Genomic DNA, 23510 nt, shown 5'->3' with positions numbered 1-23510 from the left:
TGAGGAAACTGTGACTAGCCCAAGGTTGCTCAGTAGGTTTCATGTACAGGAGTGGGGATTGGAATCAAACCTGGTTCTCTAGATTAGAGTCTGCTGCTCTAAACCACTCCACACCAGTTCCTAACAAAATACCTGCCCTCCTGTTCGACCCCACCCCACCCCCCCACCCCCGGCTTTTGGCAGAGGCATTTAGTTTTGGTGAAATGGCACTGGGTAGTGTTGCCAACTCGAGCTTTGGAAATTCCTGGAGATTGGGGAGCTCATCATGGGACAGGAGGAGTCTGGGAGGGGGAGGAAGTTCATTAGGGTATAATACCCTAGATTTCACACTCCAAAGCAGCCATTTTCTTCAGTGAAATTGATCTCTATACTCTGGAGATCAATTGTAATTCAAAGAAGAGTCCAGGCCATACCTGGAAGTGGACATCCCTATACAAGGGTAAAGTGTTCACACCCCAGTCACTTGCTTCTGCTACGGTCTGGTTTGGTGACACCTCTCCCAACCCTTTCAAGTACAAATAAAAATATCAGGAAACATTTTATACAGTTTTACACTTTTATTTGTTGAGGCAGACAGACACAAAGCATCACAGGAACATGCAGTGCTGTCTAACAAGCTGATCCTGCTGAATCCCGAGGGCCTGCTTTATATTCCTCAGCAAGCATAATGGCATAAGACACCTGGTAGAGTATTAAGGAACTACTTCTTTGTCATCAGTGCTAAACAAGGTGTAGAGTTTGGTCCTTTAGACAGATGGCATGGGCAACTTCTTTCTTCATCTGCTATGTATCTGTGTTTATCTATGCTGCCACCTGCTATCTTCCTCCCAAATTAATATGTCTGTAACTGCAAAATTTGACTTTTTTGTTTTTCTGTTTTTCACAAACAAGCTCTTTCAGTCCCACCTGCCCATAATTGTGTTGTAATTAAAGCTCTTCTTCTCTCAGTGAACAATTTGATGATCATGGTACAAGCATATTCAGTCCACTGCAAAGGAGACAGATTGAATTTTAACAGCCTCTCAGTGGATACATTTGGTCTCCTGTGTTGCTGTACAGGCCCCACAATATCAGGATGATTAAATAAAGAGACACACCCCCTCTCAAGGAAACTCTATTAGGGAGCATTAGGAAAGCTTCCAGCTGATGCCTGAGGGCACTTTGGTCCATAATGAGGTCCCAAAAGTAAAGGACCAGCTCCTTGCTCTGTAGCCTCTATTTACCACTGTGATACTGCCTTCCTAGCTCCTGGGTCCTAAAAGCACTTACCTACAAGTGTCAATGAATTCAATTGACTTTCTTCCATGGAGATGAATTTTAGCATCAACCGGAAGGCACTTCTGTGGAAATATAGCTTGTATTTTTTTTTACCCAACCTTTTCATTGCATCAGCTTTTCTTCCAATATAGCTCCCATGGCATAGCCACCTTGGTCTGTTGCAGCAAAAATAAGTAGGAATTGACTGAGGGACCACTATAGTGCATTTGATAAAATACACAAAAGTTTATGCTTGAGCAAAATTTTGCTAGTCTTTTAGATGCCACTGAACTACCGGTACTGATTACTTTCTTTAAATGCATTTCCATATAGTAAGATAAGATTTCAGTACATCTTAGTGAATACACAGTAAGGCCCATTATGCATGCAATGCTTACCCTGCCACTCTGTTCTTGGCAGTAGGGTTTCCCCATGGTTTTCTATCCTCATCAGATTACCCTGCTGCAAAGTATCCTAAGCTGAGCCGAGCCAATTTACCATTTTGCCCACCTGCCACTTCCTTGTTCGCTCCATGAAATCTCTGTCTGGAAAGGCTGCCTACTGCCTTTTTGTTGTTGTTGCCATCTGTGGTCTAGTGTTAATTCACTAGAACATTCACGTTTTGTCAATTTCAAGGTCTATTGATCCAATGATAGACCCTCAGCATGAAAAAACAAGCAGCCTTCTCCCTGGAAGAGAGGGAGAATCTGTTGTTGTGTGGGCAGGGGAAAGTGGGGAGGAGTGAGAAAACCCAAAGGAAGTAAAACAAATATTGATTCCCTTCACTTTCCCTGCACAGGGAGAGGAAAAGTCACTTTCCCTGCACAGGGAGAGGAAAAGTCACAGTTGCAGTAAAAAAAACAAACCCAGAGGGTTTATCTGATCTGTTACCATTCTGAAATGAGACACTTGTGTAAGCCACACTATTGAAATGCAACAACTACTGAATATATTTGTTTACTATGGCCTATCATTTTATGTTGTTCCACAATAGTCCATTTGTAGCAGTGCATATTACTCAGAGGAGATCAGCACATAAGAATTAAGACCCAAAATAACTGCTACCAGAATTGCTAGAGTAGAAAATTAGTCTAAAAATACTCAAACAAACAAACAAATATTAAATTAGCTATGTTTAAAAGTGCTCATTGTTTGCACTTTTATAAAGAACTTGTCTAGATGAAATCAATTGCCTTGCCCATTATTTCAAAAGTTCCTCTCCCTGCTGTACAGATACTCTTCTAAAGAATTGGAGAAAGATGAAATGTCAGAGTAGTTCTTGATGAAAAGGTGCTGTTTGAAACAATCTGAAACCACTTGAGGAAAGATGTTGGCCTCTTTGCACTTGCTGCATCAAACCCATGCTGTGTTCAAAGCAGCAGGACTGCTGGACGTGGACAGCGTGAAGCCCTTGATAGAGAGGGGACCAGGATTCCAAGGCAAGCGCTGTAGGAGTGGTGCGCTGAAAGGAACTTGGTGGGGAGTACCGGGGAGGAAAAAGTAGGCTGGTGAGCCAAAAATCCAGGACTGCTTAGAAACAGCTTAAAAGCTCAGATCCAGTGGTTTTATTAAATGTTTATAAAGCACATCTGATAAAGCACATCCCAAACAGTCCATACATCCTGACAATAATCCTGTGATGTGAGTCTCAGCGAGAAAGGTTGACTATAAATGACATAAATAAGTAGCATTATTATTTCCAGTTTAAAGATGAGGGATTGAGTTGACCCAATTGGTCTACAGTTGAACTGGGATTGGGACCCATACCCTCTGATCCAAAGTCAACCTCCTATTTATACAACTGCGGTAGCTCTGAAGCCCAGTCTCATGCTTTGCAAACACAGCATGGGACTGAGCAACAAACTGGAAGAGATGCAAGAAGATCCATGATCACATTTCCTTGAAGGTGGTTTTGTTTGTTGCTTGTTAAAAGCCGGAGGAAAGGTGTTGTGTGGGTTGTGGTGTAGCAGAGGGAAAGTTTGAACCCTTTCTGCCCTGCTGCATCACATTCCCAGCGCAAATTTTCTCTATCTGCAGCTGCTGTTTGAAGTTGAGGATACTTGGCTTACTGATACTTATGGATTTGTAGAAGTTACCTCCTAAGGTGTGAAAAGCAGCTTTCAGAGAGTAGTGATTTAAAATTGGGGAAATGGGCAGAGAGGGTTTTAAAAATGTCCCCCTCCCTCCCTCCCTCCCTCTCACACACAAAACTCACTGCTCCCAATCCTATTCAGGGGGCCTTGCAGCTGCTTTTCATTAAAGCAAAAACCCACAGGAAGAGTCTAAGATTTTTGCCGTGGAACTCTATGAAGCAGTGGCCCTCAGATGGGCAGAAAAACTGAAAGCAAAGCTAGACATCTGTCTTTCGTCTGACTGCCCAGTTCTCCCTCGCTTATTGCATTCTCAGAAAAGCCAGGCTTCAGAGCTCCCCTGTCTATGCTGGCATATGGATGAAAGGTCAGAGAGTAGGTAAGGAGTGACAAGCAAAAAGAAAAGAGGGGGGAAACAGGGCATCTCCACTCTACCCAAGCTCTCTCTGCAGCATCGTTGCAACCAATTAGGATGTCACTTGGTAGCAATTATAGACCCTTAAAGTTCCTAGGCACAGTGAATGCTAATGCTTTTGCTTAGTTACATTGCAAGTGCTTCAGCTCATGGATTGAAAAAGACATTGCTCACCCAGGATTTCAGAATTAGCACTGAGCGATATTATGGACTCCTATACTCACTCTAGACTTTTCAAAGAGCAATCAAAATAGTTGATTTTAATCAAAGTTTTTCCTACAGGGATGGAATGTGGTATGTTTTTCATGTAGTTCTTTCATGGATATTATATAAGCTGATTTTGTAAGTTTGTTGCATTTGCATTTTGTGTGTTTTGTTGGGGTTAAGGCCATTATCAAAATCTTTATTTTTATGATTTTGAATTTTATGACGATGTTTTATGGCTCTGATGTGAGCCAGTGTGACACTACTAAGGAAAAACAAGATGATGTTAAAATATTGTATTTGATATAACTTAACATAAAAATAAAAATAGAGAGATCTGGCATCAGCAGGTATGCCAAGTGCTAACTTGAGAGGTTTTTGCATTGTACTGTACATGTGGATTAGCTGTGGATTAACTCTGTCTTCCTCAAGGAATCTAGATTAAATTTGGCATTTAATGGTATCAGACCATTAAAAAAATTCAATATCAACAGTCATGTGATACTTTTCATTAGAATCAACTAAAGTACCACAAAAGTACTAAACAGATTTCCAGATTTTCCAGAACTTTTGTAAGGTAAAAGTTCCAGTCAAAAAGAGCGAAAAGAGAGGAAGAAAGACAAAAATTTCAGGGCACACTGAAAAAGCCCAACAGTTTGTGGTTTGCAGCTGTCTTAAGATGGAGCACAGAAGGCATTGGGAAGTTTTAATTAGGTTAGACTGTGCAAGGTGCAAAATGGATTTTTGATTCTACCAAGGGATTTAGACAAGAAAGCAGTGGAAATTCTCCTTTTGAAAATGCAAATACTGGCAATAAATCTAAGCTCTCAGGCTGTCTTCTGAAACTGTCTGGTGTATCTCGGTGAGTCATCTAAGCACACATGTAGTACATATTACACAGTACTCAAATAAAAATGGGACATCCTGTCCTTTGCGATGGCCCTCTTAGTGACAGGGGTACAATCCTGCCCATACCCAGTTCTCTTGAAAGACTTGCACTAAATTTACTGCTTCTCTCTGAGGCTATGTGCCTGTCAGAAGAGGACAGTCTAGTCCCCACCAAACTGTGCTCTGTTTGCTCCAGCTGGCTATTCAACTACACCTATGTTACATTATATCCCCAGAGGACACCTCTCTTTGGGTTTTTGGCTGTCAGACTGTTGTGATCAGACAGGCACTGAAACAGCCATACTCTGCCAATATAACCTATCTCTCAGGATAGTTGTGAGGATCATGAACCATGTTTCCCAGAACTCTTTAGAGGAAGGATGGCATAAACATTTAATAGAACGTATAATACATTTTCCAGGAAGATAAAACACATTCACTCTCAAGGCTTCTCTAATCAGGGCATTCTGGAGTATGTGTGTGTCAGGTTTTAGCTTTCTCTATGTTGTGGGAGGAGTTTAACAATGTTGGTACCCACCTGGTAAACTTCCTGAAAACTGTGGTGGTGGCTCCCACACTGCTCCATGTTAGGGAAGTTCTGGGAAAGTGGCTGTAAAACAGCCTCTATTCCTTCCTGTAAAATTTGTGTCTGGGTAGAGTGAATGACTGTCAGAGGTGCAGCAAGGGGGGCAAGCGCCCGGTGCACTGGTGTGTCCTATGCCCCTGTCCCGCCCTGGAACGCCCCCTCCTTGCCCCGGAACGCCCCACACACACACCCCAGAACGCCCTCGCCACACCCACACAGGGGTGCGCCCCCCATGCATCATGCACACACCCCACCGTCCCCTTGGAGCTACGCCTCTGATGGCTGTGTATCCAGAGTCTCAAGGAGAGAGAAACATATAACATTTAAACACCTGATAACTATTTATCATACCATAAAGTAAACTAGAAAGGAACAGGCATAGTAAATACAGCCAAGGAAATACATTAATGCAAAACATGATGAGTAATATATTCTGTCTGCATACCAAGCACAAGCAAAGCACTTGCAATTTTAGCATGCAGCCCTGAATAAACGCAAGCAGTCAAGCAATATAGTTTTTGCAGTTCTTCGAAGAGATAGCACATGTCAATCAAAAATTTACAGTATCCAGGCATTCCAAGAGAATATGTCACGGGGAGCATACATGAACCACAAGAATTTCTAAAGCCTGTGCTCTATCACTGGACTGCAGCCCCTCTCCTAAGGAATGGTTTGTGGAATGCTAGCTGTACAAATAGCACAGCACATGACCTGCTTACCCCTTTGCTATACCTTGAGGGCTATACCTGCTGCTTTCACAGATTTCAATAAGCAGCTCTCTCTGCAAATTACCATGGGCTTATGTTGTGATTTTTTGTGGTGTGTTATGAACATGCAGAATACTTGGTAGTAAATATAATTTTCAAAAATATCTATTCTTACAACAAACCTGCCTTAAATAGGCCTTGTTGACTTGGATCTTGGTTTTACAAGCAGCCGATAAGGAAGTAAATCTGCTTCTGAGCTGAACCAGTTTTGATAAGTGTTGAATGATGTATTTAGATATTGAGACCATATTTCCAGTATACCATATTTAGGTACTGGATTTTAAACACTTTGTACTGCATAGAGTTACTATTTTTTTTCTGGCAGGGCTCCTCCTGTGCTTTAACAGTTGCATGATGTGCAGAAATTCAGCATGTATAGCAGGAGTAGTGGGAAGAGCTTTATCTGTTGAATTTCTATCTTGCACATGCACAGCACTATGAGAAACCAGACTGAAAGGAGTTTGCCAGGGCAGGGACTTCGCTTGGGCCCTGGGCTAATTACCTCTGCAGATCTTCTATCAGGTAAAACTGCTAAATCCATTGAAAGAATTGACAAGCCCATGTGCTATAGTGTTGTTAACAATGAATGGCAGATAAGGAATCATTAGTAATGAGTGATAAGACAAAATGATTAATTGGAAGCGACAGACAGCTGTCATTCTGTACTCTTGATAGTTAGAAGGCTGTTCTCCCTCCCTCCCCTGCCAGTCTTTTTAACACCCTGTCTTTTTAACACCCTGTCTTTTTAACAAACAGTTTCCACCCTGTCTGTTTAACAAAGGTACTGATAGAATAAAAGAGGATTCAGGAGAAGCTTATCACCCCCAAATCACCATATTGGGGTACAAGAGGAGCCATTTAACAGATTGCCAGAACAAAAGATATTGAGGCGCAGGTTGCAGCCCATTTCTACTCACAAGTGTTTACATGAGCAGTCAGCAGGACCCGCCCAGCCTTTCACTGACAAATACTGTTTGACAGACAGCAAGGGCTGCTTTTCGTCACCTGTTTAATGTTCAGGCTCTTGCATCTCTTGTGCACCCAATTAAAGGAAGAACACAGCCCTTCTTGATCCAAAGGATGATCCTCCTCTCTAGAAGAACAAAGAATTCTGCAATGTTGTAAAGATTTATTGTGGCATAAGCTGCATGGATCTGACAAAATGGTCTCTGGCTTACAAAAGTTTATGCCACAACAGATTTGTTAGCCTTTAAAATATCACAGTATTATTTTGACTGTGGCAGACAGCTACCTCGCTGGATTCTGTCTACAAGTGAGGTCTTCAGTGCCTCCACCATTTGCCTTGAGGGTCAACTATATACTGTGCAATTTCAAAAATAATGCCTTGGGCGCTTTTTTGCCTCATTTTACACTCCTTGCCCAAATGGGAAAAAAACAGGCATTTTCAGATCCGTTTGAATAACTCTTTCCTTGATGACTACCCTTAATTTTTTTAAGCTCAGAAGCAAAAACCATCCAAGGAGCTCCTATAGGTCATTAATGAAATGTAAAGTAAGCATATAACTCTTTGCTTGGGTGGCCTGCTCCAGGCAGGGAAATTCCTGGGTATTTAGAGGTGAAGCCTGGAGTGGGCAGTGTTTGCGGAGCTAACTCAACTGAACCCTTAAAGAATTATTGACATACCTGGGTTGAGTTACTGCCCCTCCCCTGCACACACACACACACACGCCACACAGTCCATCCTCCAAAGCAGCTGAAGATCAATTGTCATTCTGGGAAATATACCCAGGCATCATTTGGAGAATGGCAACCCTACAGTCTTTACCTTTCAGGCAGTCCATAAAAATTGGATGAGGCCATGGTCTTTCAAGGCCAGCATGGTTTGTAACTCCTCTGCTCATTCCACTGCCTCGGGTGCGGCTGGTACCAAAATTGATCTTTTGCATTTATGGCTAAGCATTAAAGAATGGGTGGACTACACTGATTTTTGTATCCTTCTGATGGGCTTTCATATTTTTTCTACTCTACTCTACTCTACATATTTCTACTCTACATATTTTTTCTACTCTACATATTTTTCTTCCTTTGCCTTAAATCTATCAAACTACTGCAAAATGATATTTTCTTATTATATTTTCCTATTTGCAAGGAAAAAGAATAATACTTCAGTTTGTTAAGATTGGAAAAATGGCTTGGAAGTATCTTACTTGATTTGGCCCTAAACTATGATATTTTCCTCATCTACATAGAGAGCAGAGATGTGGACTCTGTTTAATTTATTTCATTTTTGTAATTAATTCCAAAAGGTACCATTTCATTATTGGGTTGTCATATGGTTTTGTTTTATTATTGTTTTGCTCATTATTATTATTTATGATTGGTGTCAATGGAAGACACACACACAGCCTTTTATCAGGTCTCTACCTTCATGGGACTTCAGTGATGAGCAGTAAATAAATACACGGATAGATAAACAAACAAATGGTTTTTCATCTAAATTGGTCCACACTCACGGGGATTGTATTATTCTCACATTGCCCTATTTCAAACAGGTAGAATACTCCTCTTGAGGCAATGAAAGCCACCCATGTTTAACATTAGAGCCTATGGAAGAACTGATAGGAAAGATTCCAAAGAGTTAAATGGACAGCACTGTGGCTGCTTTGCTTAAAGAACAGCAGCACAAGGAGAAACAAGACGAACAAGTTAGTGACACAAACAGGGTAATGCTAGGATTGCCAGCTCTGCGTTAGGAAATCCCTGGAGATTTGGAGGCGCAATTTGAAGAGGAAAGTGGAAGGGGCCTCCTCATGGTATATTGCCACAGAGTCCTCCCTCCAAAGTAGCCATTTTCGCCAAGGGAACTGATCTTCAAGGGCGAGCCAGCATGGTGTAGTGGTTAAGAGTGGTGGACTCCAATATGGAGAATCAGGTTTGTTTCCCCACTCCTCACCACAAAGCCTGCTGGAGAATGTTGGGGCAGTCAGAGTTCCCACAGAACTCTCTCAGCCTTACCGACCTCACAAGGTGCCCATTGTGGGGAGAGGAAGGGAAGGCGATTGTAAGCCACTTTGAGATTCCTTATGGTTGAGGGATATAAATCTAGAATCATCTTCGTCTTTGTAGTCTGATGATCAGTTCTCATTCTGAGAGATCTCCAGGTTGTAACTGGAGGCTGACAACTGTTGGTAATTCATCTGGAAAGCAGCAGGAAGACCATGATGTTGATTTCCTTGAATGGGGGATAAGGTTTGGAAAACAGCAGAAAAGAAGGGGAGGGTTATATCATGGGTAGTTGTGAATTTCTTGATGTTGTTCCCTTATTGTATGGTATAGTTATTTTGACATGATTGCTTAAGGTTAAAGCTTTTGCTGTAGTTACACCTTTCACTTGTGTTGTTGGTTATTGGCTTGGCTGGTTATGGCCTGGCTGGGCCCAAACCAGGACTTGCTTATGTTATAATAAAATCCTGTTCTGTTCTGATTCTAGGTGCTATGGAGTTATAACAGGAAGTGAAGACTAAAAGGGGAAATTTGGCATTGGGAGGAAATGAGAAAAAGTCCCAGCTACGATTACCAACCACCAGGTGGTATCTGGAGATATCCTGGAAATACAACTGATATCTAGTCAAGAGAAATCACTTCACCTGGAGAAAATGGCCACTTCGAAAGGAAGATTCTGTGGCATTATACCTCACTGAATCCCCCCCCCAAAAAATCTGGCCTCTACCCCCAAATCTCCAACCTCAGCTGAGTATAATGCCATAGAGTTCACCCACTGAAGCTGCTATTTTCTCTGGAGGGAGTTCTTGTGTAATTGCAGAGGACCTCCAGGTAACCCTAGACCCAGAAGCAACCTCTGGATGACTTGATACCATCTGACTTACATGACTTACTAGGCCTGGGTGCTTGTTACTGTTCAACAGCAGCCACCCTAAGAAACACATTGTAGCATTTAGAGCTTCAGAGCAGAGTCTGCAAGACCCAGGCCCCTTCCACACATGCAGAATAATGTGTTTTCAAACCACTTTCACAACTGTTTGCAAGTGGATTTTGCTATTCCACACAGCTTCAAAGAGCATTGAAAGCAGTTTGAAAGTGCATTGGAGGTTCAATGGCTGTTTTTGGACTAATCAGAAACTTTCAGCCTAACCTACCTCACAGGGTTTTTGTACACATGATAGGAGAGGAGATTAATGCGCACAGGAGAGGAGAGGAGCTTGGTGCCCATTGTGAACAGATATTGTGGTTTTCCAAGGTAGAGACAGTTAAGGGTTGCCAGGAACAGATAAAGGTAGGTTGGCTGTTGGCTGGGAAGGAGCTAGGTTTGGAAATTACTGGAGATTTGAGGGGTGGACCTTGGCCAGTAGCAGATCCAGTGGGAGCCACAAGGGTCAGATGTTCCAGGTGCCACTCTAAGACATCACGTGGGGGTTGCTATCAGGGAAGAGCAGAAGGAAGAAACAGTGGAAAAAGAAAGAGTGGGCAAGCCAGGGAAAGAAGTGGCCATGCTGAAGTCCAGTGCCGACAGAGCAGCCTGCTGCCCTGCCAGGGAGGGCCCAGCAGGCTCATGTGGATGACCAGGGATTGCCCAATGCACAAACTCTCCTTGCTCACTGTTTGCTTTGCTCACCACCTCTCCTATGGGCTAGAAGGGTGGGAAGCAGCCAGCCACCACAACCCAGCAAGTCTGAGTTAATTTTTTAAGGTACCTTACCAAAAGGTGTGTTTTTTTGCAGGGGAGGGAGGGAGGAGTTTGGTCAGGGGATAGCTGGCGGGGGGTGCGGCACCTGAAGACGCTGGGAGGGCACCATTTGAGAGCTTGCCCTGGGTGCCATTTTCCATAGGTACTCCCTGAGCCTGAGGAGACTGGGGTTTGAGAGGTGAAAGACCTCAGAAGGGTGTAATGCCATGGACTCCACCCTTCAAATAAACTATTTCCTCCTTGGGAACTCAGATTGCCAACCTCCAGGTGAGGACTGGAGATCATCCAGATTGCAACTGATCTCCAGATGATAGATCTGCCTTTGAAGACACCTTGAATAGTCCTGTATAGTTTTATACAACCTCCACTTTCACAGGTCCCTCAAGCAGGTAGGCAGAATGGCCAGCAGTAGTCCTAGGATAAAACTTAGAATGTTTTCACATGGGAAGGAAATAACACATTTGAACCTAAAATGTATCACTTGGAAATGTTATTACTGAATTTTACACAGGGCATATCTATAGGAAATGGTGCCCAGGGCTAGCACTGAAATTCACCTCATCCTCCCAAAGCTCCTGCCCTGGCTTGTCCCATCCTAAATACATCAGTGATTTTACAAAATGAGAATTATGGCTTCTACAATAGTCTGAGGGCATAACTACATTCCAGGTTACATGTGCCCAGCTGGCTTGCCATCAGATGTACATTGGGAAAACTCACCTTAAAAAGGGCTGATTTGTTCTGTGCTTTGAAGGAGTTCTGCAGGGGCAGAGAATGAGCTTTCAGTTTCCCTCTCAACCTACTTTTGTTAGCAGAAAGGGAGATGAGGGGGTTTCTCAGTGCTTTTCTCTGCTATATGTGCTCTTCTTGGAACATGTATAGCCAGGGAATAGGAGCAAAAAGCACTCCCCGTTTCCCTCTTCTGGCAAAAGTCAGATGGGAGAAAACTGGAAGCACCTCCCCCCCCCCTCACAGTGCTCCCTCATAAGCTAGTTCACGCTGTTTAAGGTGAGTTCCCCCACAGTAGTCACATACCCATAAACCAGCATTATACATGGGTAGATTGTATAATTTGGTCCTATGTCTTACTGTATTCTCAGGGAAAAATTTCTGGGAAAGTTTCAGAAAAATCACAGGGGCAGAGTGTCAATCGGCAAGTTGATTTTCCAAAATGTGACGTGTTCCTTTCAGGCAGGAGGCCTCTCTCTGATTAAGCTGCCAGTGGAATAACCTAGTACATTACTCACAGACTGCCAATAGCTCCCTGACCTGCAGGTTGTACTCTGAAAAGCTTGGGATGGAGGGAGGGCGGGGGGGTGAGCACATACACATGCCCTTGTGTATCATCCTCAACAGAAAAGGCAAGGATAGCTATTCCTTCTCCTTTCCATTTCTGCTGGGATACCCTAAGTGAAGAAATCTCTTCATTAGTGTCCAATCCTTTTCATTTTGGTTTACTGTCCTTAGGATTTTGCTGTGATAAAGACTCAATTCAGACATCATGCCAAGCCATTGTTGAGAAAACTTTATTATGATATAATGTGCTATCTGAATTGACAGACCATATGAAAACACAATTTGAAGCAGTTTTGCAAAGCTTGGTCCGTGATACCTGTGGTTTGACATATTGGAACTGGCAAAACTCGGGAAGCCATTGTGCCTAGTGACTAAGCAGAACAAGATCATAGCAGGGATTTCTGGTACATTCCCAGCCCCCCCTGCAAAATGACTCCAGAGTATGGGCTTGTTCCCAGCTGGTGAGGGCAATTTCTGATGATTCCTCCTTCTAGTCCCCTGACTCTAAGAATTCATCTTAAGGGCCGGTGGCTGTGGGGGGAAGCACAAGGCGGCAAAAATCTTTTCAGTTAATCTGCTTCACTTGCATTTCTTTAGGACCTAACCTAATATTTGATTTCCTGCTGTTTTGCAAGGACGTGATCTGGTACTTGGATTCCTGTTGCTGTCTCTATTTATTTATTCATTCACATATCTAAAAGATTTATATCTTGCCTTCCCACCCCCCACCTCCCAAGGGCTCTACTCTCTCTGTTTACTCATAATATGATAGGTGGATTTTCTTCAATTTTTCTGTAGCATATACTGATCTGTCCTAGACGGGTATGCTGCGTTAGTCTGCATTTACAACAAGATGTAAAGTACAGGGATGTTTAAGCTGGTTTCTAACAAATGTTCTGTACAACTGTGACATATTTCATGGTTCCATTTCATAGTGGCAATAATGATTTCTATTAATTTTGAATAAAACTGTATGGATTGCTCCTATTTGATACACTAGAATAGAAACTATGTGTCAGATTTAGCCTGCTCTGACCAGGATAATTCCTGTTGTGGGTGCTAGTTCTCAGTTCTTTCTAGACTGCATCATCTTGCCTAATGTTTTAATGCCTTGTGCCTGCCCTATGACTCAGTGTTCCCCACCACGCCTTGTCAGCCACCTAGCATCCCTACTTCCCTCCCCCACCCCACCCCAACAGCTCCCCAAGCCAAATAAAGATACATAAAAACAGGCATGTGCACCCCCAGCAACTGTTTAAAATTAAGGTGCATATTGGGGGTTTCAAATCACCACCCAAATGCATAGTTTATTTAAAATAATTCCAGGATGCTTTGCTAATTTTTTACTTTGATGAATTGCTAATTGTACATTTCTTTCTTGTTTATCTATTTTAGGTGCAACTTTATGAAGAAGCCTCAAAGATGCAAGCAAAGGGGGAAATGAATCACTTCTGGAGGAGGAAAAGGAGAAGTTCTGATTAGACTGTCAGTTGCCATTTGGCACATTATGACCTCTTCAGCTGGGGGAGCCTCCTACCCCTAGCATAATATTCTCACTCAGGAACGACAACATCCGGGGCAAACATCTAGAAGCAGCAGAGCCGTGGTTGTTTGCTGTCTGCTCTAACCCCATTCCATTTTGTCTGTGTTGAGGTCCAGATGTGTCCTGTAAAAGCTTTCACCTTACATGGAAGTTGGACTTGCCCATTGAAAATGAGACACCTCCAACTGAACTTGCTTCTCATCTGTGTGGCAACTACCACTGCAATTCCTGTCGTGCCATGGAAAGTCAAATGCCCACTGCAGTGTGTCTGCCAGATCAGGCCATGGTACACACCCAGGTCTGTATACAGGGAGGCAGCCACAATTGACTGTAATGATTTGTTCATCTCCACAGTGCCTGAAAGCTTGCCAGAGGGAACACAGATCCTCCTCTTGCAAAGCAACAATATTGTCAAGGTTGAACAGAGTGAACTGCAGTATCTGAAAAATCTGACTGAGCTGGATCTGTCACAGAACAGCTTCTCAGACATTTTGGACTTTGGCCTGAAGAACATGCCCCAGTTGGTGAGCCTGCACCTGGAAGAAAATCAGCTGATTGAACTGCCTGATAACAGCTTCTTGGGCCTGGCCACTCTCCAGGAGCTTTATCTTAACCACAATCAAATACGCAGGATCTCTCCCAAAGCCTTTTTAGGCCTTGGAAACCTCCTTCGGCTCCACCTCAACTCCAACTGTCTAAGGACAATTGACAGCCGCTGGTTTCAAGTACTGCCCAGTCTGGAGATCCTCATGATTGGAGGCAACAAAGTAGATGCCATTTTGGATATGAACTTCAGGGCCCTGTCAAATCTGAGGAGTTTGGTTCTAGCAGGAATGAACCTGAGGGAGATTTCAGATTATGCACTAGAGGGCCTGAGGAGTCTGGAGAGTCTGTCTTTTTATGACAACAAGCTAGTCAATGTCCCTAAGAAAGCACTACAGCAAGTCCCTGGTCTTAAATTCTTGGATCTAAACAAAAACCCCCTTCAGAGGGTTAAGCAGAGTGACTTCACAAATATGTTGCACCTCAAGGAATTGGGACTCAACAACATGGAGGAACTGGTTTCCATTGACAAGTTTGCCTTGATCAACCTGCCTGAACTGACCAAATTGGATGTGACCAACAACCCTAAACTGTCCTATATCCACCCCAGTGCTTTCCATCACCTCCCTCAAATGGAGACCCTCATGCTGAACAACAATGCCCTAAGTGCCTTGCATAAGCAGACACTGGAGTCCCTCCCCAATCTGCAGGAGATCAGCATCCATAGCAATCCCATCCGCTGTGACTGTGTCATCAGATGGGTCAACAGTACTGAGAACCGCATACGTTTCATTGAGCCTCAGTCCACATTATGTGCAGAGCCACCAGACCTAAAGAAAAAGCACATCCGAGATGTCCCCTTTAGGGAAATGACTGACAGGTGCCTGCCCCTTATCTCTGACAAGAGCTTTCCTTCCCATTTAGAGGTGGCCAATGGAGAGGACATCTCTCTGCACTGCAGAGCTCTGGCAGAACCAGAACCAGAGATATACTGGGTCACACCATCCGGTCTTAAGCTGATGCCATACTCAGACTATGGGAAGTATAAAGTGTACCCTGAAGGGACAATGGAAATCCGCAAGGTCACAGCACAAGAGGCTGGGCTCTACACATGTATGGCTCAAAACTTCATTGGTGCAGATACCAAAACCATAAGTCTGATGGTCAACAGTTCTTTCCCATTCAGCGAGGACACACTGGAGTTGCTGGTGAAGGAAGTCCAGGCCTATCACATTCTGGTTGCCTGGAAACCTCAGCTCAACACAGTGTCTTCTAACCTCACATGGTCCAGCTTCAGTCCCAACTTAGATATGACCAACATGGCTCGAATCCCAGCAGGCACTCACATGTACAATATCACACGACTGCACCACAACACGGACTACTGGGCTTGTCTTCATGTAGCCTTCATAGACTTGCAGAGCAAGGTGGCTTGCATCAGCACCAGGACTAAAGAGGCTCAATACCAGTACCTCGAAAGTAGGCAGAGCCTCCTGATTGTGTTGTCTCTCTGCATGTTGTTGCTGTGTATTAGCCTTATAGGCAACTATGGTTTGGCCTTTCTCAAGCCAGAGGCTGGAAGCCATGGGACCTGCACGTTGTGGAAAACAGACACATCTTCAGTGCGTGTAGTCTATCCCCCCTTCATCAAACACTGGGATCGAGGGAGAAAGAGTGAGAAGCTTCTGGCTGGGGAGGTACAAGCAGCACTACTGGACTCTTGAAAGGTTTTGTTTTGTTTTTCCAAGGAGGGTGGGCAAGAAGATCCAATGGAATTTTTTTAATTACCAAATATAAATGAGAAAAATATGATCAGCCATGAAAACAATAAGCATGGAAGATGGAGGGGACAAAGGTCTGTTGAGCCCCGAACCCACCTGCATCACCGGTGTTACCAAATGGATTGTCTTTCATGCCAAGACAGTCTATTTTTATAAAGGAAACCTGTCCAGAGAAGGTCGCATGAGCCTTGGCAACTGAACATCCCTCTCTTCCTGACAGGCAGCCTGTGGATCCTGTGGCAGCCTGTTGCCAATGTACTTGTTTGCCCAGCAAATTGCTGGTCCTTTGGAAATACAAAAAGGCCTTTCCCTTTGGGGCTATCTCGCTGTGTGTGTGTGCGTGTGTGTATGTATTGGCATTGAGAATCCTGAACCAAATCCACAAAGCCTCTTCTCATGGCTACATGATTTGCCTGTTGAGGAACAACTCGTAGAAAGTGATTTGGAAGGAATGGCAGCCTTATTGGGCTACAGAAGCAGTAATGACGATGATCCTCAAAACAGTGAATGCATCTTTAAATCAATGTCAAGGGGGAGAGTGGATTGGATCTCAACCCAAGAGCTTAATTTCAAGGCTATTTTGTAAACTTTTGTGAATAACGTTTAAAAAAGAAAGGGAGGGTAAAGATATTTCTGCTTTTCTGTTTCGTTTGGTTTTTTTGTAAAAAGAAGAAAACACCTTTGTATACCAATCTACCATAGCTAGAAGGCTTCATGCCAGGTCAGCATTGCTTCAGCTACGGGGTGGGGTGGAATGGGGGAGTTGGGGAGGATATGCGGGGTGGGATAATCTTCAGTGGGAGAGAGGATTCAAAGAATAAGGATCTCTTTGTAATGAAACAGCTGATCTTCATGCTACAGAACTCAAAACATTCAGGAGGCTAAAACAAGGGAAGGGGAAAAGGATAATATTCCTTTTTCTAACTCTGTTATCACCTCTTTGTCTCTGATAAAGCCAATTAAAATTGCCAATGAAATATACCAGTGAACAGTGTGTATTTCCCCAGCCTCTTCCTTGTTACAATAGAATCAAAGGAGTAGTGATAATTTTCAGGCACAGTATGGCACTGAGAGCTAGTGTGATGTGGTGGTTAGATGGCTAGATGAAGATCTGAAACAACTAGGTTTGAATCCCCACCGTGCCAGTGGGTTGCTAGCCTCTAGGTTCTATATTTGGAATCTCAATTCACCATATCTGAATCAGTCCTCTGAGGGACAGTGCTAAAGCAAAGGTGTTTAGTTGTAATTTATTTTAGTATGTCTCCTAATCTATAACTATATGACCAATTAAGATGTGGAAGTGCAATTGGAGTCTGCCTGTCACCCAAGCTAATTATATCCAACAAAAGTTACTGTTACCCCAGACTAACTGCAGAATATGTGAGCTGCTAAAATGTTTTACTTCTCCTTGCTTGCCTACAGAATGGTAAGGCTACTGCAGGGGTCGGCAACCTTTACTTATCAAAAGAGCCATTCCCCGCCCCCAACATAAAAAACTGTCTAGAGCCATAAAACACATTTGAGTCTTGGATTCTCTTGTTCCTGCTCTCTGCCAAGGCTTGGCTGTGGAGGAGAGTGTGCCAGTCTTTAGCTGCTGGCCTTTCTCCCCTACAGTGTATCTAATTGCAGATCTCTAGGTTCTTTAGCTAGAACCATTGCTTACAGTCATTCCAACCTCTTTGAAAAGAATATGAATGTCACTTATGAGTTCTGTAGACATGTGCCAAGTTTCAAAGCCCCTTACTTAAACTCAACACCCAATTGTAAATGTGCTTGAATTTCCATGATGAGATGTCTGTACAATTTATTGAAATTTGTCCCTCTCTTAATGGAGGAGATATGGGAAATAATGTAGTTGAGAACAAGGAGAGAATGCCATTGGCAGAGCTAACATGTCAGAAACATGCCAAACTGGAGGTTGCACTGCATTTTGTGCTGGATGCCCTGATGTTGATCCAGTATGAGGGATACAGGACAGTATAGACCCGTGGTGGCGAACCTTTGGCACTCCAGATGTTATGGACTACAATTCCCATCAGCCCCTGTCAGCATGGCCAATTGGAGTCCATAACATCTGGAGTGCCAAAGGTTCGCCACCACTGGTATAGACTCTTGAGAGTGTTCTGCCATTGGGTTGAGGCATCTAGTATAATAGTACAGGGGAACGTTGCCCAGAGCTTTCCTGTGCCAAAATCAATTTCTCCAAGGATTGTAAATCTCACTCTTCAGTTACAGAAAATAAGTTGGTTTTATCAATTGAAAACTGGAGTGCCAGTAGGGAAATTCCAGCCAGTTTTCAGAAGTAATTATCTAATGCAAAATGTGTAGCATTAGCAAGTTAAAACAGCACAGAGACCAGTGCATAAGATATGCCAGAGCATTGCAAACATAAGGATAGCAACTCCCTTTAGAGGGAAGGGTCTTGGCCCCTCAAGCAGATCAGAGAAAGAGAAGAAAACCAACAAGAGTGAATTTTTCTCCTGTTTTTGAAATCTCAATGCAGATGACAATAGCAAAATAGTAAATATTGTTCAAAGAGTACATTAGAAGCCTATCATTAAAAATTAAAATGGCATGGGCTGTACACACTTTGCCAGTCTAGACAATGTGAGCAAAAGGGGTAGATTTAGATTGTATGTGCTGTGGTGGCTACTACAAGCTCAGTATGAGGTACCTGTAATTTCACAGAGTCATTTAGGGCTTTGACTTCATCACCTTCTACCCACTTATTCATCTACCAAGTGAAAATAAGCAGCTATCAAGCCATGATGCAATTTGCCTCAGACAAAAAGCTTACCATGGGCAAGGAGTCCATCTATGCATCACTTTGACTGGTTTTCTAGTGCCCTATGCACATGCACACAGATTATAGACAGATTCATGGAGGTTAGATCTATCAGTGGTTACTAGCTATGGTAACTAAATGGAACTTCCACATTCAGAAACAGTAAACCTTTGACTACCAGTGCTATGAGACAATATCAGAGGAAGGCCTAAACCTCTATGCCTGGTTTTTGAATGACTGGTCTGATCCAGCAGAGATCTTCATAAGGTTTTGAGGCTTCTAGACACAGAAAGAAAACTCCATGATTTTCCCTTTTCTGTACTTTTCTGCCAGCACTGGACAGTTATTTGCAGGGCTGTGGCTAATTTTTGTTGATAGAAGCCATACAAAATATACAAGATCTACTCTGATTTCTTGTGTCTGAATCATAGATTCTGCTTCACAGAGTGGGCACTATCCACACCCAGTTTTGTTCCAATTAGTGGCTATGATGGAATGGAGACATCTTCTCCAGCCATGCTTCTCAGACCTTTCCCTCTTCATGGTCAACCAGTTGTCCAGGAGATCTAAAACCAGGATGTAAGGATAAGCTATTCTATGTTCTTTTGTCATGGGATGAAACCTGCCATAACCAACCATGGCTCTAGATTAGTATTTAATGATTTTTCTGATGTACCAAACCAATTGTTAAGTTCCAGTACTCCTACCCTGTTTCCCTGAAAATAAGACAGTGTCTTATATTAATTTTTGCTCCCAAAGAGGTGCTATGTCTTATTTCCATGGGATGTCTTATTTTTCCACTCCACAGCTGCATGCTCTGATCGACAAAAACTTTGCTACGTCTTACTTTCAGGGGTTGCTTTATATTTAGCACTTCAGCAAAACCTCTACTACATCTTATTTTCAGGGGATGTCTTATTTTCGGGGAAACAGGGTAGAAACTAACAACTTTACAAGCTTTATGAGACATAGTCAAAACTCTCAAAACAACACAGTCCTGCTAGCTGTGGGCTATTTCTAAAACAGTCTTTCTCTCTGTCTTCAAGTCTAATTCACAGGCTGAGGGCCAAACTAGATTTGATGGAGGCTACGGGGTGAACCGGTGGCTACCAGCCCTACTGTGGAGGAGAATTAAGCCATTTAAAAATTACTCTGAGGGCCTGGTTCTGATTGGGCTCGCAGCACAACAGCAATAGGCTATCTTGTTTCCTTCCTCTATTCTTTTAAAGTGCTGAAACACCCGGCTGCTCACAGTGACCAAACAACAGACAGCTCAACTGCTGGTCCACTTGCCCTAACTGTTAATTCTTACAAAATCCCAGCAAAGGAAAAATTGATCAGAACAAAGACAAAGTCTAGAATTTTCAAAGCAGGAAAGGGCAGGGATTAACTGAAAAGTCAAGTGTTTGCTGCCAGATTGCCTCCTGTCACATAAAGCAAGCTTTTTCTTCCTAAGCAACTCTTCTTCCCATCTGTAAATGCAGCTACAGTTACCTGGGCAATTCCTATGTGATATTTTCTCAGCACCCACTTTACACTTTAATCCTCCTGGTTTAAGGCCCTTTCTGGTGGCTTTGGCACACTTGTTCTCAGCAGCCACTGTGCCATTGAGCAAACATTTAATCTTTTGTTTAAATTTAATCATGTGTGTTAGCTCCATTGAGTTAATGGGGCTTAAGTCCCATGTTTAAATTAAATACATGCTTAAGTAACTTCCTAAATGAGGACTGCTGTCATGCAGTGCATTTTCTTTGATCTACGATACCCTTTCAAAGGAGTTACACAAGAGCATACATGGAGGATCAGCTTTATATTTTCACTTTAATGCTATTTGATGTTGTATTCTTAAACTCATATCTTTAAAATCTTGTGCCAGTTCTTTGCATTTTTGAGCATCAAAGCCTCCTGTTCTTTTCATTGAAAGGGTTGTGCAGATTTCCGCAGCTAGATTTGAGTCTAGATTTGAGGCCAACAAGATTTTCGGGGTATGAGTTTCAAGAGTCAAAACTCACTTTATAGATACCACATTTGAAAATTTGCACACTTTCTAGCATTTTCTGAATGGAAATCAAAGCACCAGGAACAGTGGTGGGATTCAAATAATTTAACAATCGGTTCCGGTGGTGGGATTCAAATAATGTAACAACTGGTTGTTTACAAGCACCATTTTAACAACCAGTTCTGCCGAAGTGGTGCAAACCTGCTGAATCCTACCACTGGCCAGGAAGATGAGACCAAGCAAATGGCAGGAAAGGAGAGCCTGTGGTATTGACTTCTCAGTATCATGAAAGAAGACGAGAGGAGCCAGCTCTGGATATAATCTTCACCCACTGCTGCTAAAGCTCTTTCTCCTCCACCAGGTTATCTGTTCCCTAGCTAGTAGAAATGATAGAATAATGCGTTTTCAAACCACTTTCACAACTGTTTGCAAGTGGATTTTGCCATTCTGCACAGCTTCAAAGAAAGCAGTTTGAAAGTGCATTATTCTGCATGTGCGGAATGAGCCAAAGAGACATTTTATGAGGAGCTATTGGTTTTCTGGGATGATATTAGCAATCCAGGACAATTAGTGAAAGGAAATGATGCTCCCTAAAAATTCATGGTGTTCCAGGTTCAAGTGCCTACCAAGCCAGTAAGAGCATGTGAATGCATTTGCCAGGTTGATTCCACTTGTTTTACCTGGCAACAGCATCTTTCCCTTCAATCAGATCCTGACAAGAATCTGAGGGGGGGGGGGTCCAATGAAACAGTGTCCCTTTGCTGCATGTGCTCAAAATTGGTGAGTCTTGAGAGGAGAGTGATTAGTGCGTTCCACGTGATTTTAGTGGTGTTATGTTTAATGGCCACTGCTCAGACCTTCACATCGATAGAGCATTGAAAAAAATGGTGTCCGCATTGTGTGCCTGCAGATCCAGAACAGGAAATCACATGACACGATAATGTCATGCCTAAAATGAAGCTGTCATGGTAAAAATCTAACCCCACCCCCATCCCCCAAGCCTGGATCCAACTCTTTTTTTCTCAGCATACATCCCTATGAGAAGCTACACTTAGTGGGAGCCAAGCCAGATCATTTGGGCTCTTATGCAACTCTGGCATTGCCAAAGGCAGCAAAACAGAGGTGTGAGCCCAAGAGCACACTGTGATGAGAAAGCAGTCCTGGAACATGCTGAGCCAGGTGGCCCCTGTGATACTCTGGGTAATTCAGGGTCTGCTTGACTTGGCCTTGCATCACAATGATGAATCCATTGCCATAACTTCTACATTATAGTTTTACAATACAGTATTTTTAAATTTAAAAAATAGCCCCCATTAAGCACAAAATGGTCCTCACAAAGGAATGAGTTGTGCTTTCCTGGCTTCGGGTAGATGTCTGGAATGTTAGGAAGGATGACTGGTGGTTTTCACACTGGATCCCAGGGAAATTTGAAGCTTTTTGGAAATGTATCAGGGATTCTCAGTGAGACAAGCAGACATGGATGCAACTTGCCCATGTGCTACCCTTTCCCCTGCAAACTGTATGTAAGGAGGACCCATCCTCAAGTCACATCAGATGATGATGTTAAGCTCCAAAAGACTCAGCTAGTGTCTTGACTGAAATCAGTCCTGGTTTACACAAACAACAGAAACAGAATGCCCTGTACAAATTCAGACTTCAGGCAGGGGAATCATTTTGGAATGCCCACCAAATGATATTAGCAATCCAGGACAGTGAAATGAAACTGCACTCCCTAAAAAGAGTACAAAGGCAGAACTTTAGGGAGAACAGCTGTAATCAGGGCTGTTCCCTAACCAGTTTCAGAAAGCTTTTTTTACACAAGGGAAAACTTGAAGATCTTCCCATCTGTAGTCTGTACTAGGGTTCCCAACCTCCAGTCAAAGCCTAGAGGTCTCTCAGAATAACAATTGATCTCCAGAGTCCAAAGATCAGGTCCCTGGATAAAACAGCACTTCTAGAGGACAGATTCTGTGGGATCTCATAAATTCTAGGGGAAATGTCACCCCAGATCTCTCCCACAGACATGTTCCCAGGAATTTCCCAGGCTGGACTTCGCAACCCTAGTCTGTTCGGTGTCTAGCCTACTCCCCCATTCCCCCTTGTTTTGTTTCATGTGTACATCAAGGATTACTGGAATTTATTTAAGATATTTATAAACTGTGTCTCTACTGAGATGTGCCCAAGACAGTTTGCAATAATATATAATTGAATTCATAAAGCCACATACATACACAACAACTGTAAAATATAAAACAAAAAGCAAAACCAATCAAATCAACTAAAATTTTAAAAATCCCTAAACCATAGCAGCAGCTACTAATGTAACAGTAACCAGTTCAAATCATAGTGCAATTGACAAGCAAGAAATCAGGAGGGAAAACAAAACTTTGTATCAATCATTAAAAGCCTGCTGAAATTTTAAAAGCCTTACTCGGGAAGGACATTCTGTAGGCGGGAGGCAACAACTGAAAGGTCTGTCCCCCATGACCACTCACTTCACCTCTGAAGGCAAGAATTAGAAAGAGTAGTCTGAGGTGACGGCCGCAGAGAAACAGGCAGTCCTTTAAATACCCACCTGGAATACCCTGTAAAACACAGGAGGGGCTAATGGCAAATGGTTCCTTGGCAGGCAAGTTGATGGTGAAAAGTATTCCCTAACGCAGAGAGAAGGAAGGTTTGAAATAAGAACA

The 23510-nt window shown here is 43.0% G+C and overlaps 1 protein-coding gene across 4 annotated transcripts in view; it reads left to right on the top strand.

Annotated features, from left to right (window-relative positions):
• The window catches only part of LRRN2 (leucine rich repeat neuronal 2), a 196434-nt gene extending 179417 nt beyond the window's left edge, over nt 1–17017 (top strand). For all 4 annotated transcript variants that reach the window (XM_048498070.1, XM_048498068.1, XM_048498071.1 and 1 more), the window contains one exon: nt 13565–17017. In XM_048498070.1, coding sequence (XP_048354027.1) covers nt 13829–15979 — 2151 coding nt within the window. In that variant the 5' untranslated portion in view covers nt 13565–13828 and the 3' untranslated portion in view covers nt 15980–17017. The remainder of the gene's footprint in view (nt 1–13564) is intronic.
• The last annotated feature ends 6493 nt before the right edge of the window (nt 17018–23510 follow it).

Source organism: Sphaerodactylus townsendi, linkage group LG05, assembly GCF_021028975.2.
Source record: "Sphaerodactylus townsendi isolate TG3544 linkage group LG05, MPM_Stown_v2.3, whole genome shotgun sequence".
NCBI classification, from domain to species: Eukaryota; Metazoa; Chordata; class Lepidosauria; order Squamata; family Sphaerodactylidae; genus Sphaerodactylus; species Sphaerodactylus townsendi.
This window is presented reverse-complemented; position numbering and strand designations above follow the sequence as displayed.